Source organism: Protopterus annectens, chromosome 2.part1 (assembly GCF_019279795.1).
Source record: "Protopterus annectens isolate FY-2018-M chromosome 2.part1, PAN1.0, whole genome shotgun sequence".
NCBI lineage: Eukaryota > Metazoa > Chordata > Ceratodontiformes > Protopteridae > Protopterus > Protopterus annectens.
This window is the reverse complement of record NC_056729.1, coordinates 1,551,580,418-1,551,597,960: the sequence shown is the minus strand read 5'-3', so window position 1 is coordinate 1,551,597,960 and position 17,543 is coordinate 1,551,580,418. Positions and strand designations below refer to the sequence as shown.

Here is a 17,543-nt window from a genome sequence, read left to right as displayed (position 1 = left end):
GTTCTTGTACCTCCTGTTGTAAAGATTCAAGATTCTTTATAGAAGCCATCCTATCAGATATTCCATAAAGTGAATGCAATTTTTAAGTTGAGTGGAGGAGAAATCCTTTACTGCTAGGTATGCATTCTTCAACATGTTGTCCTGTATGCAATCTTTTTGAAGTAGTCTTTCCACTGTCAAGGTTAACCACAAATTCCTCCAGTACTTAATACTTCATTTTATCAAGGGATCAGATTATTCTGCTGTCAAGCTTCACTTTTTCATGTTGATCCCAGTAGTAAGCACCTAGTCTCATTCAGGCTGTTTAAATCCTTACATTTATTCAATTACATCCTCCATGCAGTCTAATTTTCAACTTTGAAAAAAATTACCTTGCCACTTCATCTGGCTTTGTTAGGGGAATTGAAATTATTGGGGAAAACATTGTGCTCAGTAAATACTTCTGATCAGGCAGAGTTTAAAGTTAATACTCCAAACCTAAAAAATGCCAGCACACTGTCAGGTAGCGGATGTAAATATTGATTCTTTTTAACTCATCCAAAGATGAGACATAAAACAGACCAGTGTCTGCATCAACTGCCTTCATCAATGTTATAAAATAACATCATTGTAGTATGAATTTAAACAATCCACACCCAGTTACCATTGGCTGCTTACAAATGCTCATTTAATCGTGGTGAAAACAAGCTACCTTGACTAATGATCCAAGCTTTCTCTTTTTTATTCAAAATACCATGCCATCCAGATTTGTTACCCGTGTTATATGAAATTGTATCTATTACATCATATTTCAAAGTTAACCTGCTCTAACAGCCTTTGGATCATGTTAGGTTTTCCATACAGTTGAAAGCTCTTTGCTTACCAGTACTGTTTGTGAATAATCCTTTGTGTTCTGCCTGAATCAGTCCAGACACTTGCTGAGGTTTTGTACTATTGAGGTCTAATATAGTGGGCATCAGATAATCTGGATGTCCACCTAGAGGTTAACATTTTGCTTGCCATAGTAGAGAACAGTATCAAAGACCCATTCCATAGTGCCCTTTGCTAAAAAGAAAGAAGACAGGGCATTAAGAAAGAAGACAGGGCATTAAGAAAAATAGTTTCCCTTGTAACAGTTGGTAAGTTTCATTTCCATTTGGAATTACAAATGCAGAAGCCCTTCATATGTAAACTTGAAAGGTCATTTCAGTATAATGACCTGTATCTCTCGTAGCTTGCGGAGCTGTCTCTGGACATCTGTATGTCTGTGATGTAGAATTTAATTTGATAGTGGTGCTTAATGGAACCACTAATTGGAGATGTGTTTTAACTATCCATAAAGGTTTGTTTATTGCTGGCCAGCCCACCATATGTTTGCTCCAGGATAGTGTCGTAAGGTACAACAATTATTGGAAACACCATTGTTGTAAGTTTGAGGTCTCCCTCCTGCCCACACCTTTGTGGTGAAATTTTCTAGATTTTGTCGGGAATTGCTTTGTCTTGGAATCGTATGTACTTTTGTTTGTATATGGCTGACATATTCCAGGCTTGGCCTGTTAGTGTTTTATTCATCAGTCAAGGACTGGAGGGAATATGACTTATTTTCTGTGTAGCGATGGTGTAGAGGTAGGACAGTGAATGAACTTGTTGCCCAGCTGTTTCTAGAATATTCTCACACAAACCTCTATGACTTTCTGCTGCAAGAATGGTCTCAGTAATCTCACACTTCAGTTCTAAGGGTTAAGGCTCACTAGAGCTTCAATCTTTTGTCCTTAGTTCTGTCTGTTTCCAGTTGCAATTTCTGTGATTCTTGGCAAGTCCTTTAACCAGACAGTGCTCACATGTCACTCCTGAGAAAGGGACCTTTACATCCAGTGGGCGTACCCAGTTAACAAGTAAAGTAATAAAAATAAAATAAAATCCACTGCTATAGTGAGTGGACTGGGGATCCACTTTTGTGGCGAATGCCTCGTTTATTTTTGTTTGAAAGATAATATTGTTGAAATTTTCTAGTGAAATAAGATGCTTTCTTTATCACAGGAAAGTTTATCTTTCTGACACAGTGCTTCATCAAAGATGGCAGACCAGCTTTGATTTAAATAAACCATTGCTTTTAAGTTAAAAATGTAATGTTTTACACTCTTTTCACACAGTTAACTAATAGGTTTTTATTTTCTCAGGCACAACTATGGCAAGACATACAACATTGTTCTAGGATCTGGACAGGTGGTTCTGGGGATGGATATAGGTCTTCACGACATGTGCATTGGAGAAAAACGGACTGTAATTATACCTCCACACCTTGGCTATGGTGAACAGGGAATTGGTAAGTAATAACTGCCTTTATTTACTTTTTTTCTGTTCTCAAATTCATCTTCACAGTTACTATTTTTTGGAACAACTCTAGTTGTGGCCAGTTTAATGTTATATGCCATGATGCAAGGAGATAACACTTGTTTTGTTAGAGGGAAAGTACTGATATGTACTTTTCATTGCCAGTGTCCCTTCAAGTTATGATGTCCTAGTTCAAAAACAGATGTTTATCATATGAAGGAGAGTGTACATTTGGTACATAGGTTCATACTAGGCTATCTGCCTTAGGGCATTTATAAGCCTAGCCAGAGTGTGTTTGGCTTTCGCCACCCATTTTAAATTAATTTTGCTATGCCCTTTTCGAGGTTAGTATACTGTGCCTCTGTCTAACAGTGACACAGAAGTGATACCCGGGGTAAACCTATGATCTCCCATCCACTCATCAAGATTCCTCTTGAAGAGAGTCAATGAGGGACTCTGCCTAACCTGGACTGGGATTTTATTCCAGAGTGAAGGGAGCCTCTGTGTTATGAATCTGTCCCTCCAGCATGTCCTATTTATTTCAGTGCTGAGGTTCAAGTCTCTCGAGCGTAGCTCGATGGGATTTGGATTTTCTGAGGTGCAGCATGTCCATTAATTCCGGGTTGGACATGGCTTTATACGTCAGGCACAGATTGCCTCTGAGCAGGCGGTATGCCACTGAGTAGAGCTGGAGTTTCTTTAACCGGCAGCATATGGCATCTGTTTGAGCCCTATGATCCTCTTGGTGAGGTACTTTTGGGGTCTTTCCAGTTGCTGCAGGTGTCTGGTAAGGTACATCCCAAAAGGGGCATTGTACTCAATTATGGGCCTGATGAGGGATGAGTAAAGAGGCACGATGACCTCCCTGATCTAGATGTGAATCCCTTCATGATTAGGTGGGCTATATAAAATGTTTTTCTAACCACTTTGGCCACGTGGTTGTCAAATGAGAGATTGCTATCAACTTGGGTCCCCAGGTCCCTAATTACTTCTTCTGTACTTAATGGATTACCACCTATGTGGTAATTTATGGGCACTTTGTTTTTGCCAAAGGGGATGACTATACACTTTTTGGCGTTTAGCTTGAGGCCATGGCTCTGGCACCAGTTGTCTGTTTCTATGAGGCCCTTTTGGAGGATGCTTGTGTCGGCTGGAGAGTCGATTATGGCCAGTTTGCAGTCATCTGCGAACTTAGTCAGCCACAGTCCTTCTGTGTTGGCCTGTACCTCCGAGAAATATATACCGAACAAGAGAGGTCCCAGGACTGAGCCTTGTGGGACACCACTTCTAACTGGTTTGGAGTCTGACATGGCTCCAGCAATTCTAACCATGTGGGTTCTGTCCTTGAGCCTGTTTGCAACACATCTAGTGACATAGGGGTTTATATTTAAGCTGGTGAGCTTATCTATAATGCCCGAGTGGGGTATTGTATCGAAGGCTTTTGTGAGGTCCAGGTAGGCTGTGTGGACCACCTTCCCCTCGTCAATGGCCTTGGTGACTGTTTCAAAGAAATCAACCAGGTTTAAGAGGCAGGATCTGCCCTTAACAAAGCCGAACTGGGTAGGATCCAGTGTCTGTAGGTCCCCAATATCTTTATGAGGTCCATGATGATCCTTTCCATAGCTTTGCAGACCAAGCTAGTCAGGCTTATGGGGCGATAGTTTCCAGGATCCGTTGAGGCACCACCTTTGTGGAGAGGGACCACTGTTGCTGTACGCCGCTCTTTGGGTACATATCCTGTAGTAAGGCTGAGATTAAACAGTAGTTTTATGTTTGGGTTTAGCTCTTCTTGGAGTTCATGTAGGACGCAGCCCGGGACACCGTCTGGTCCCATTGATGCTGTGTTTTTTGCTTTCGAGAGGGCAGCTCTTACCTGAGCATCTGAGATGTCAGGGGGGCAGCACTCTGCTGTGATAAATATTTCCCCTTTTGGTGGGGAGGTGGGGGGAGAAGTTTGCAGTCATAGAGTTGAGACAGGAGGCAAGAGACCCAATGAGCTGAGGAATGAAGGCACATCTGTGGAAAATTCAGACAGGCACTGCCACTGGGGATGCTATTTGGAAATATTATGAATAGCAGGATGAGTGATAACAGCAGATGGTACAAAGAGGTGAACAGGATGGTTCAAAATCTTTCTATAGCCCAAGACAGACATTTGGGTCTAAAAGTCTAAGGCCTTGACTGAATAGAGGAAAGCAGGTAAAATATCCACAGTTTAAGTAAAATACCTCTGTACTTATTGCAGTTAAGGAACAGGAAATCGTGGTTCATAGGTGTGTACTAGGCTAATGGCCCTGGAGCCTTTGCAAGGCTAGCCCATAGGATTACCCTGGGCCCCTGCAGTTATCACTGGGGTGAATTTTCTATTTCCTATCCACTCATCAAGATTTCTGTTGAAGAGGGCCAGTGAGGTGCTCTGCTTGACATGTATGGCAAGTCTATTCCAGAGCATGGGCAGTCTCTGGGTTATAAACCTGTCCCTCCAGCATGTTTAGTTGATTATGGTAATGATGTTGAGGTCTTTTGGAGCATGGTGCAGAGGGATTGGAATTTCTTTAGATGTAGCATTTCTAACAGAGCTGGGTCAGACATGGATTTGTAAGTCGAGCAGAGATCGCCTCAAAGTAGGCGATATGAGACAGAATCGTTTTTTGAGTCTGTCCATATAGGATATGTGTTAAGGCCTAGGATCCGCTTTGTGAAGTACTTTTGTGTCCGCTCCAGATGTTGCAGGTGTCTAGTGAGGTACATGCCAAATGAGGCATTGTACTCGATTGGCCTAATGAGGGAAGAGTAGAGGGAGACCATGACCTCTTTCTTCCTGGATGCAAAATCCTTAGTAATGAGATGTGCCACATAAAAGGACTTTCTGACCACAGTGGCAATGTGGTGGCCAAAAGAGAGGTTCCTGTCAACCTGTGTTCCCAGATATCGTTTTTTGAGTCTGTCCATATAGGATATGTGTTAAGGCCTAGGATCCGCTTTGTGAAGTACTTTTGTGTCCGCTCCAGATGTTGCAGGTGTCTAGTGAGGTACATGCCAAATGAGGCATTGTACTCGATTGGCCTAATGAGGGAAGAGTAGAGGGAGACCATGACCTCTTTCTTCCTGGATGCAAAATCCTTAGTAATGAGATGTGCCACATAAAAGGACTTTCTGACCACAGTGGCAATGTGGTGGCCAAAAGAGAGGTTCCTGTCAACCTGTGTTCCCAGATATCTTATGACGCCTTCTGTGTTCTTTATTCTACCATCGATGTGGTAATTCAAGGGAACTGGATTTTTCCCAAAGGGGATGACTACACATTTTTTGGCATTGAGCTTAAGCCCATGGTCCTGACATCAGTCGTTGGTCTCAGTGAGGCCTTTCTGTAGGATGTCAACATCACTTGGGGAGTTAATAGTAGCTCCCAACTTGCAATCGTCTGCGAACTTTGTCAGCCAGAGTCCCTTTCTGTTGGCCTGGACTTCATAGAAGTAGATACCAAACAGGAGAGGACACAGGACCAAATCCCGTGGGACTCCACTTGTGACTGGTCTGCAGTCCGACTTGGAGTCAGCTACTTTCACACTGTGTGGGTTCTATCTGTGAGACAGTTTGCAACCCAACTAGTAATATAGGGGTTGATGCCTAGCGTACTGAATTTTTCTATGATTCCTGCATGGGGAATGGTATCAAAGGCATTTGCCAGATCAAGGTAGGCTGTATGAACTACCTTGCCTTTGTCCACACTTCTGGTGACTAACTCAAAGAAGTTGAGCTGGCGTGATCTACCCTTCCCAGAATCAAACTGTGTAGGATCCAGAGTTTGGACATTCCCTATGTCCTTGTTTATTATGTCCATGATGATGCATTCCACAGCTTTGCATATCAGACTCATCAGCCTAATGGGGCGATATTTCCCAGGGTCTGTAGTCACTCCTCCTTTGTGGAGAGGGATGACTGTAGCAGTGCCCCATTTGGTAGGGACAAAGCCTGAGGTGAGGCTGTGATGGAACAAGGGCACACAGGTGAGGTGCCAGTTCACTCTGTAGTTCTTGTAGAACACAGCCAGGGATATTGTCAGGTCCTATAGAAGCTGTATTCTTGGCCTTGGACAGTGCTGTTTAACCTGTGCAGCAGTAATACTGGGTGCCTGGCAATCTACTGGCATTGTGATTGGTCCTTTAGGAGGGGAGAGAGGGGTAAAGTTGGCACTGAATCTGTTTGCAGGTATATTGGCAATATCTGTTGGCTCGGTATAGGAGGTACCATTATGCAGTAGCTCGGAGGAAATCTGGGTATTGCCATCGAGATTCTTTACATAATTATAGAAGGCCTTGTGGTTGTCTTTACTATCTGCTGCAATTCTGTTTTCATAGCTAGGTTTAGAGGGTTTGATGCTGGATCTCAACTTTTTGTTGAGACTGATAAGGGAGTTTTTCCAGTCTTGAGACTTCACCTTATTCCGCATCAGTTTCCTCCTCCTGTTGTAGAGTTTGTTTATGGCAGGGGACCACAAGATTGGCTTCCTTTTTATGGAGGAGAGCGTCTTGGTTCTATTGGGTATGACGAGATTGATGCATTTGTGTACGTGTTTGTACAGTGCATTAGTGTATGACTTGGAGGTCATGCAACTATTCTTCATCTGCATGTGTGCCGTGAAGTTAGCCACCTCTGTTTTTAAGACCCCAAAGTTAGCTTTGGAGAAGTTTTTCATGGTGGTTACCTTTGCGGGGGGAGGGGGAATGTAGATTTCCAAGGTGATTAGTTTGTGGTCAGATCTAACCTGGGAGGAGTTGACTATTGTGTAGAGCAACGGTCGCCCATGTTAGTAATGACCATGTCAAGGATGTTGCTACCTCTAGTGAGGGTAAGAACGAGCTAGTCCAGGGCATTGGAATTAATGAATTCCAGGAAACGCTGGGCAAGTGTATTGGTACATGAGTAGTTTTACCAGTTAATGGAGGGATAGTTGGTCGCCCAGTATGAGAGTGTTAGGTTGGACCCTTATATATCCAGGGTGCTTAGGAATGTGGAGTGAGAGTCTTGGGACATGGTTGGGGACCTATAGCAGGCTATGACCTGAATCGGTGTCTTACCCAATGTTAGCTGCACCTGATGTATTTCAGATGCATTATGTTGGGCTACCAGTCTAGAGGTGTGCGCATCCTTTATGAATATGGAAACACCACCATCTTTGGAGCTTCAGTCCAAATTCTGGGGCCGAAAGGTGTGGAATGACTTATAGTCTGGTAGTGCAGGGGTTCTTTCTGCTGCCTTGAACCAGGTCTCTGTTACAGCACAAATGTTTATGTTCTCCATTTAAAAGAGTGCTTTGAGCAGTCACAGAAATATAATGTGAAAAAGCTTTGACATAGAAAACATCATAGTAGGATATTCACTCATTCAGGCCTACTAGCACTCTTGTTAATGACATGTGAAATTCCTCTATAGTGGCAGGCTGCTCAGCAGTGGACTGGAAGTCTGAGTCATGCTAAATGTAAATAGAAAAATATTTTAAACTGAGTAAGTAAAGTAGATTTTTGCTTTATCTTTGTTATTATCTCACATTTAAGGTGATACTAATAATTGTATAATATTAATAGAAAGGATGCCAAAAATACCCTGTTCAGACACACTTTTTTGTTTGTAATTAAAAAAAAAGCTATATATTTTAGAAAAGGTGCCTACTGGTAACACAGGGAAACTACTCTGAAATATAAAGTGTTAATTTGCCATTTATGGTTCCACGCAGCAAATTATCCAGGTTTAAATGACGGGGTCTTGGTTATCCGTGTTTTAAAATTAAGATGAGCCATGCAGTGACTTAAATGTTTATGTAAGTGTTTTAACTTGTGTATTTACTTTGGCTTTACTATTTTAGCTTGTTCACACATAGACACACATATATCTTTACTTTTCAGCACCACTTAGTGGTTTTTATTGTGTCAGCTGAATTGCTTTCTGTCATGTTTTTTGTCACATGATACTGTTTTTGAGGCATGATGATTATGGTCACGTGGTACAATTTAGGTAGCATATAAAAAATGTCTTCTGTCCATTAGGATTTAATACAGAAGTGCTTAAACATTAAATTTCCTTTGCTGCAGCTTCACTGTGTGTTTTTTGGTTTTGGTTTCCTTCTCTAACACAGCATTGAAGGTCTTCTTGTGGTTTTTCATAAAATGAATGGGATTAGCCACATGACTTCAGTTTGCTGGCCCAATCTGTAGAACAGTTGAATATCTCCTGAGGTTGTGAGTTTGCATTCCACACCTTGGCATTTGCATGAAATCTGGTGAGTAAAGGAGAGAGTAATTTGCGCCATGTGGATGTTACGTGAAAGAACCACTCCTGAGTGTAACTCATCACATGAGACATTACACCAAAAGATGGTCATTAAACTGTCTGGCGTGATTTGCAGAGCTTTTCCACATCCCAAGGCTTGTTACAGCCACTGTGCCATGGAACAGCTGACTCGTCATGTAAAGCAGCATGCCATTGTGGCAAAAAAACTCTTTTTCTATGGGAAGCTGCACCCCACACCCCTTGATATATGTATGCTATCTCTGAAGTTGCAATACCTCTGAAGTTGTAATACCTTAGAGAAAAGGCAGGTAGTTTTTCTCTTTTCTCTGAGTTGGTGGAAACTTGGAGGCAATATATTTATTTATTTATTTATTTATTTTATTTTATTTTACATTTGTTTACCGGGATAGTCCGACTGGATACAAGTCCATTTTCAGCGGAGGCCCGGGGAGAAAAGTTCCACATAGACAAACTTACACAGATTACACAGAAGTTAGCAAACAATTATAAAAACAAAGTGATTTATATACAATGGGTTAGTAGTGTTACCTAGTAGGGACTCTCAATTCTCATGGACAGACAATTAAAAGTAAGAGACATCAGATTGGAAGCAGAGGTTGGTGATGTAGTTACAAGTTATGATAATTGCAGAATATGCTTTTAGTTTATAACTTAAACAGGGTTGGTACATGGGCATAGCCAATTCACTTTGAGATACTGTTTGAAGTTTTTTTTGAAAAGATTTTTGGCGGATTGTAGGGTTATATAGTTTGGCAATGAATTCCAGGTTTTGCCAGTGAAGTTGGCAAACAGGGATTCACCAGCATAGTTATTAGCTTTGTTGAGATTGTCAGTATGAAGTCAAAACCTTCATATCAAGAGTTGTAGGGAGCACAGCCCACTTCAAAAATGCTTAAATATTGGTTCATTACTTTAATTTTGTGGCCATGTGGGGAGGTTGAATAATGGGTACTGCGGTGGTGGTGCTGCGGTAGCGTTGTCGCCTCACAATAAGACGTCCTGTTCGATTCTCAGCTAGAGTGTCTTCTGTGTGGAGATGTGCGTGAATGGGCGTACCTTCGTTGAAGGTTGTGCGTCAGAGCCGGCAACTCGGTACGTAAAAATCTACTGCCGATCATTAGCGGAGTTCAAAAGCCGAAAGACACAACAACAACCTACTCAACACTGGCAAATAGAAGTAAACCCAAATATTTTCTTCTGCAGTGGCACTTGTTTAAAGGATAACCATGACATGTCTGCCTCCTCCACTTGTAATAGAAAGATCATCCATAGGAAGGGTCCACAATCTGTTTCTCTAGAGCACAAGAAATTAGTCCCTGTGGCCTAAAGACCCACCACTTTGAATGGGGTGAACACTGTATGTCTACTAGGAAAATAGCATCACCTTAAAGAAAAAAGGCTAAGGATAGAAAGATTCAGTCTTATTGACATCATCATTCATTAAAGCCCCAGGAGCCCTGGTCCTAGTGCAGTAGTAATTTGTTCATTCCTGCAGCCTGTATCGCAGCTTCCCTGCTTGCCTTGACCTTTTCAGAGATGGGCAGTTGGACCCTTTTATTACTGCTACTGTTTGTTTATAGGAACTCCTTGGTGCTCCCACCTCAGCTGCACTGTTTTGCACACTGCAGCTGTTTGCTTATAGGTTGCTTGTTGTTGTTGTTGTAATTACTCCTTACTGCTCACAGATCAGGTCCTAGCCATTAACAACAGCTGTTATGCATTTCCCTTGGTACTTAGGTTAGTTATTGACAGTAACTGTTTGGCTGCATCCAAGTATGTGACAATTGATAAATCCTGGTAAGTATCAAGATGTAACAGCCAAGCTTGTTGTCTCTTTGAAGTGTGTGTGTTGTGGCATCCCAGACAGATTATCTTTATTCTGTTGATGGCAGTTGAGCCATGAAGTCAGTGGTGTGTTAGGTATCTGAACCAACCTCCAGTCATAGTACTGGTTGAATTTCAGCCTGCTGTTCTTGAGTATACTGCGTATTCTGTTAATGGCAGTTGAGCCATGAAGTCCGTGGTGTATTAGGCATCTGAACCAACCTCCAGTCATAGTACTGGTTGCATCTGAGCCTGCTGTTCTTGAGTATACTGTGTGTAACTTTTACTAACTGTTCAGCCCTCATTCTGTAATTTATGTAACACTGCTTTACTGTTGTAATTGTGTATTGTACCAAATTATAGTTGCATCCTTCTGACGGGTCTTACATGTTTAATTTGTACTACCTTTTCAGACCTTGCACTATTCCTGTTATACTGACTATGTGCTGTACCAAATTATAGCTGTGTACTGCTCTCTGATAACTTGTTTTATGTAATTTCTTCCCTGTAAGATTAAGTAGTGCCATCAGTGTTAGTGAATCTTAGCTTCACCTGGTACATCTCCTTCACAGCATGGTTTAACTACCCCCAACATATCTTTTTTTTCCTTCTGATCAGAATATCATTCCTGTCATTAGTAATTCATCCCAGCTGGCAGACGAAGTGCTGTCTACCTTGGTCATCCCTTCCGTTACCAGCATTATTGCACCTGGTATTCTAAGATATTGTGGAACTGCCTAATGCTTATTGACAACCAAACACCACTTTATCAAAATGACTTGACTTGTGAGAGGTGTAGCTATCTACATAACCTGGAGGCCACCCTATTTCCAGTTTGATGACCAGGGAGGTCCACTGGGCTCAAAGAGCCCATTTTCAGTGGAGACCCTGGGAGAAAAGCTCCAATAATACAAGCTCCATAATATGAAGTACAATACATAGTGGAAACAGAAACAAACTAAGCAAATGTTACATACAAAATAGGAAAAACTAAACAAAAGTTAAACAGCAGCTTGGAGAAGGATGTAAAGCATATTTACATGTTTAGTGGTTGAGAACAGTAGTACAAGGTTAAATTAATACAGAGGTTTAAATCATCTGAGAATGACATAGAAGTAACATTAGCATGGATAAGTTCTTTATGCATGAATATTAGCATGAGTTAAATTAATACAGAGGTTTAAATCCTCTGAGAGTGGTATAGAGGTAGCATTAGCATGGAGGCAGTACATAAGGTTAATCAACAGTGTGTAAGGAAGAACAAACTTTGTGTATTATAAAGTATTTATGTATTAAGCAGGTTAGGTAGGTGGAGTGCAATTGCATTTCCATTTTTGGGAGAGGTAAGTATGCAGCTGGGTTTTGAAGTGTTCAGAGGTCTCAGAAATTTTTAGAGATGGAGGGAGAGAATTCCATTTTTTGGTGACTGAAAAGGATAGGAGAAACTGACCAGCGGAATGGTTTGGTTTATAAACAAAGATTAGATTTTGGTGGGTAGATCTTAGTTACCACCAAGGACAATTGCAACTTTGTCTCCATGTATGTTGTAAGCCTCAGATGAAACAACACAATTCACCCTGTACTGGGGGTAAAGAACACCTCATACACACATGCCATGGATATAGGCAACCTGCATCACATAGGCTAGGTGGGAACATCGCCACCCTGTCCACCCCAGTCGTACATGGAGATATGCATATCAACCACACTCCTCCCCACACCAATGGTGAGCATGTACATATTGCCTACTGATGGCAACAACAGCATATCTTCATGGGGCATACTAACATCAGTGTCTGCCTCCTACATGAACTCAGGCATGTGCTCAGAGCTCCATCACACACCACAGTCAAACATAGACCTGCCACCATACACACACCATCCACATGGAAGATGACCACTTTCAACCCTCTATACAGAAATGAATGGAGGATAGAGGATTATACAGTCAAGTGTCCAACATTGGGGAAAATAAGATAGCTCTGGGACAGGTGTGTAATGCAAACTGCTATAGCCATTATAGCTTGGAGGTTTCCGGGGTTGTCTGGATTTTTTGCAAGTAATATCCCCTGTTGTGCATTTTTGAAAACTGTATGAGGTCCTGTGACCTTTTCCTGTTCATGTCTTCCAGGTAACATGCAGAGTGTTCGCCTACCAGCATTCTCTGTTGGGGGAACAGACATCATGACCCAATATGTGATTGGACATTATGCCCCGTCACGTGGACGGAGAGCAGAATTTATTTATTTATTTTATTAAGCACTGTTACCCACACAATGCACCATAAATACAATGTGTAGGAATGCTTGTATATGACAGGTGTAATCCCCAGAGGCCATGTAGTACAACTGAGAGACAAAAATAAAGTGGTGTAAACTGCCCAAAATGACCAAAAACTCCAAAAGCAAGGTGCAGAAACGGAGATGATGTACAATCCACTATAGAGCTTTATTCAACTACCAAATCCACAAACAGTACAAAACAGAGCGAAAAACGAACACTTGAAAATACATAAACGCCTTAGATATTCCACCATGCGTTTTCGTCTTATACATAGACTTCATCAGATGACCAGCCTGTTTCAGGAGGACCAATATTTAAATACAACCAATTAATCAGTTTATTATACAATGAAGTAATCTACCAATAAGTTATAAAAGTACTTAAGACCATAATTATACCCATACTTCAAAAAAGCTTGCTAAAATATATCAAATCAACATTATAGTTCTTTATTCTTCTCAAATTAAAACCCATTCAACTGAGAGACACATAGACGGTAAACAGGGGAAATGCAGACATCAAAACCCAAACAGCACATTCAGCTGAGATGTGAACTGTTTTATTAGCACACACCGCTACAATTTGAATCCTGCTAGTGGTAGTAGTCTGCATACAGAATTATACACCACAACTGTACAGATATGTCCAGACTGTCTATTAAAGTGGCCCATATCTAATGCCTATCAACCTGTCCATCTGGGAAATCAGTGGGATGATCCCAGATGTATAGGCAGCAAACAGGAAATACAACTGATTGACACACATCTATGACAACAAACCTGGCACACTAGCAACTCCCCAATACCTTATGTGACTAAGAAGCCATGTACGTCCCATTTACACCCCAACCTGTTAAGCTGTGGTCAGAGTGAGATGTATGCATAATACTAATGGGTGATCTGGAATCTTGAGTGGCAACAGTCAGGTAGTGCTAACAAACATTGCTCCCACAGGTATGTTGGATACGAACACTGTGCTGTGAAATACAGACCAATATAACCTGTACTGGTACCGTCCACCCTGGTATTGTATGGGATTGTGAGTGTTGCAGTTTCTCTGAATAATAACGTATCATTGGTCACTGTCACCCACACTGTGCTACATAATATAACTGTGTAGGAAAGCATGTGTATGTGTGTGTCAGGTCACTAAAGGTGGAAGAGGGCAATGTTCTAGATATGTCCAGGCATACCAGCATGTGGTCAACACATGGCCAGAGTCTGTGCAGAAAGAGTTAGATAGCATAGTGCAAAACATCAACCTGGAATCCGGCTGTATGTGTACAAACAGTCAGTGTTAACAAACATTCCCTTCACAGGTATACCAGGTAAGAGGTGTAAACTGCAGGTAAAACCGGTTTATGTGTAATGATGTTGACAGCCATATCAGTGTCCAGTATAGGTCTATAGGGTAGTGTAGTAAGACTTGTAAAGTACAGATAACAGCACTGACAAGGAAAGTAATGTGGAGTACAGGAATATACTACTTGTTAATTGACATCTTTCTCACCCCCACCTTATCTCCAACAATAATCAACATACCCACCCCAACTGGTATGTACTGACTCTGGTAATGCCCAGTTGTTTGATAAATATTCTAATGGTTCCCATGCATGTGCCATATTGAATTATTCCAAAATTGTTGGCATGGTGCCATCAACGTACCTGCATGCTGTTCTTATTACCACTGTGGTCCCATATATGCATGTGTTCTGTTTGCTATGCAACTGTTCCGTATCTGGTGTCTGGGTTAATGGGAATATCTATGCATGCTGTTATACCTAACCCAGGAATGTGACTATTACTAAACCATATATGATGTTGAAATCTAAACACTATAGAATGCTTGGGAAGGCCAGTCCTAGCGGACCCACCTGTCTCACTTCAGCTGGCCGAGGCAACGGGCACCAAGCCCACAACTCCTTGTCCGTTGGTCCTGCACCACCTTCGGGTCGAACTGCCTCAGGGGATGTGGCTCATCCCCCACTGGGAGTGGGCGTGGATCGGCACCTGTCACCTGTTGCCAGGTTGGGGTCATGGTGCTTAGAGCAATCAACGACCAGGTTGGTGATCTTCTATGCCAGCTTGAGGGCCGCATGTCATGATTAGAGAGTCAGCCTGACTCTGCGGCTCAGCCCCCAGCGCAGCCACCTTCGGGGCTGTGAATGTGTAGTGGTGACTGCCCATGAGTGGGGACCTCAGTCTGATTGTTACCACTAGGGGGCTTGTTCGCTTCCGATATCCCAACACCCCTCCCCATCGAGGTGTTTACCCCCCACATTTGTCACATACTGCCCCTGTATGCGTCTTGTGTGTCTTGTCTGTTAATCTACCCAACCTACCTCCCCAAATATACCTACTACCCCTCCCCAACATCCCACTCCCACCTGAAAAAAAAAGATAATCTGTTCCCACAAAAAAATCTCGCCCCATACATAGCTGTCCATTTCGCACACATGTCCACTGGACACATATAATCTGTTCTAATTGGCATCATAACAAAGTTTCTTTGTCCTCACCCCTCTCCCAGGGGTTCAAGTGTCCAAATCTATCTCCAAATTCAGTATATATGCATAGCTGTTGCTGTAGAAGTAATGAGTAGCTATGGACCTTCCCTACACCCTTCCTGCACATCCCTAGCTATTTTCCCTACAGTCTTTCCCTCTTTGTGCCCCTTTTTCACCATTTTCCTATCAACTCTTTTTCTTTTCTTTTAAAGAAATTAGCACGGGGGTAAGCGGGAGTAAGCAGTTTTAAGAAGCAGTAATCGGGTTTAAGCCTGTTTGTGCAGGGGTAAGCACTGCCCACACAGGTTAAGCAATTTAGAAGCTAACTGCATATAAGAAACTGTAACCGAAAGTTAGCACTGCTTACCTCTGCGTAAATCCACGTACAACTGCTTTAAAGTGCCTTAATCACTCTATATCCAACTGTCTGTGTTCTGCCCATCAACAAAATAGCCACTGCAAGGCTCAAACCCAGGACCCTGCAAACCATAGACAAAGTGATTTACCACTAGGCCATGGCAGATATACTTAAATCTGATGATCTGAAGTAGGATATTCATTTGTCTGCAACCTGTGGGTTATGGATCCGATATCGGATCCGAACCGGCATGGTTTTCCAGCTATGGATCCAAGCTCTCAGCTCCTCCCCTCACCCATAATGCCCTGCTCTACCCTCATGACCCCAGATCTCGTTTGCCGCGCTGGTGACTGGATTTGGGTACATAGCTCTCAGCTAAGTGGATTCTGTTACTTGTTAAAATCAGAGAATTTTTTTGGTTTTTTGAGTGATTCTGTGTGAAAGTTTAGGTTTCCCTTTCTTATAAGTGTATTTGTCCAGCGCAATCATTCAGCAGTACAGAAAATTACTTTAACATCTAGGTGTGTGTGTGTGTGTGTGTGTGTGTGTGTGTGTGTGTGTGTGTGTGTGTGTGTGTGTGTGTGTGTGTGTATCTATCTATATATATATATATATATATATATATATATATATATATATATATATATATATATATGTACCTCTCTCTCTCCCCATGCATACATCTATACATATGTCTACACATATGTATATATAGATAGATATATAGATATACACACACACACATAACTATCTATCTATATATATATATATATATATATATATATATATCAAAAAAAAAAAAAAAAATATATATATATATATATATATATATATATATATATATATATATAGATACATAGATATATATATATGTGTGTGTGTGTGTGTATCTGTAGATATAACAGAGAACATAAAGACATATATGAACACAGGCACCGTCAATGGGGGTGAGGGGGCTCAAGCAACATATGTTTTACACGTATTGATATCCCCCCACCCAGCAAAACAGGTCTGCCCTGCAATACATTACCAACTGTTGCAAATGCCATAACCAGGACCTGGCACTACATGGCCACAAGATGTTAACAGTAAGCCATCCCACCTGTGTTATGTCAGGCTGGTATTGATAACATGTCATGCAGTACAGTCTGGCTACCATAGTGAATGTGCAATTTGTAAGTAATAAACAGTCCTATGATACATTTACACAGACACATGTATGCAGATACTTGTATATATGTATATGTAACTACACATACACACACACACACAGGTTTTGTCTAGGAAGATACATAATCAGAGGGTGCACACTGTACTGAACAGCCAGTATCCCTACATTTGCAACCTCATCTGATGGACAGTGTATGAGTCACCCATCCCACAGACAATTGTTACCTGACACGTATACTCACAGAGAAGCCAAAGGCTGTAACAACACACAGGTTTGTATACATAGGAAAGGTTCAGCTGTGTACTATTACAGTTGTATGTGCCATGGCATATAGCTGATTATGCTTTGACATATGTACAAACAGAGTAATGCAACACTCAGACAGATCATTTATTACAGTAATCCGAAAACATCACAGCTGTTGGTGTCCATGCCAAGGCCTTCAGGTAGTACAACAGGAGAGACAGACTTGGCCACAGCTTAACAAGCAGTCAACAGTATGTAATGCAGATGTATAGCCCAGTGGCCTCTAAATACACTCTGCATGCAATCCCTAGGGGAAAAGACCTGGGTTGACACTATGGGTGGTATCTGTCACATAACAATGCATAACTGAAATCATCACAATCACACTGATGGCAGTAATCAGTAGGACAGCAATGGTCACAAGGCGAAATGTATGGTAATGTACATCCGCATAACTTAAGGCAGCTTACTACTGGTATTCCTCACATGTTGTAACACCCTAGGATACTTATGGTGCATACCCCCCATAC

General features: G+C 41.7%; 1 protein-coding gene across 2 annotated transcripts in view; it reads left to right on the top strand.

Annotated features, from left to right (window-relative positions):
* Positions 1-17,543, top strand: part of FKBP9 (FKBP prolyl isomerase 9) — a 451,574-nt gene that overhangs the window by 411,592 nt on the left and 22,439 nt on the right. For both annotated transcript variants that reach the window (XM_044063002.1, XM_044063003.1), the window contains exon 8: positions 2,160-2,305. In XM_044063002.1, the coding sequence (XP_043918937.1) occupies positions 2,160-2,305 (146 nt within the window). The remainder of the gene's footprint in view (positions 1-2,159; positions 2,306-17,543) is intronic.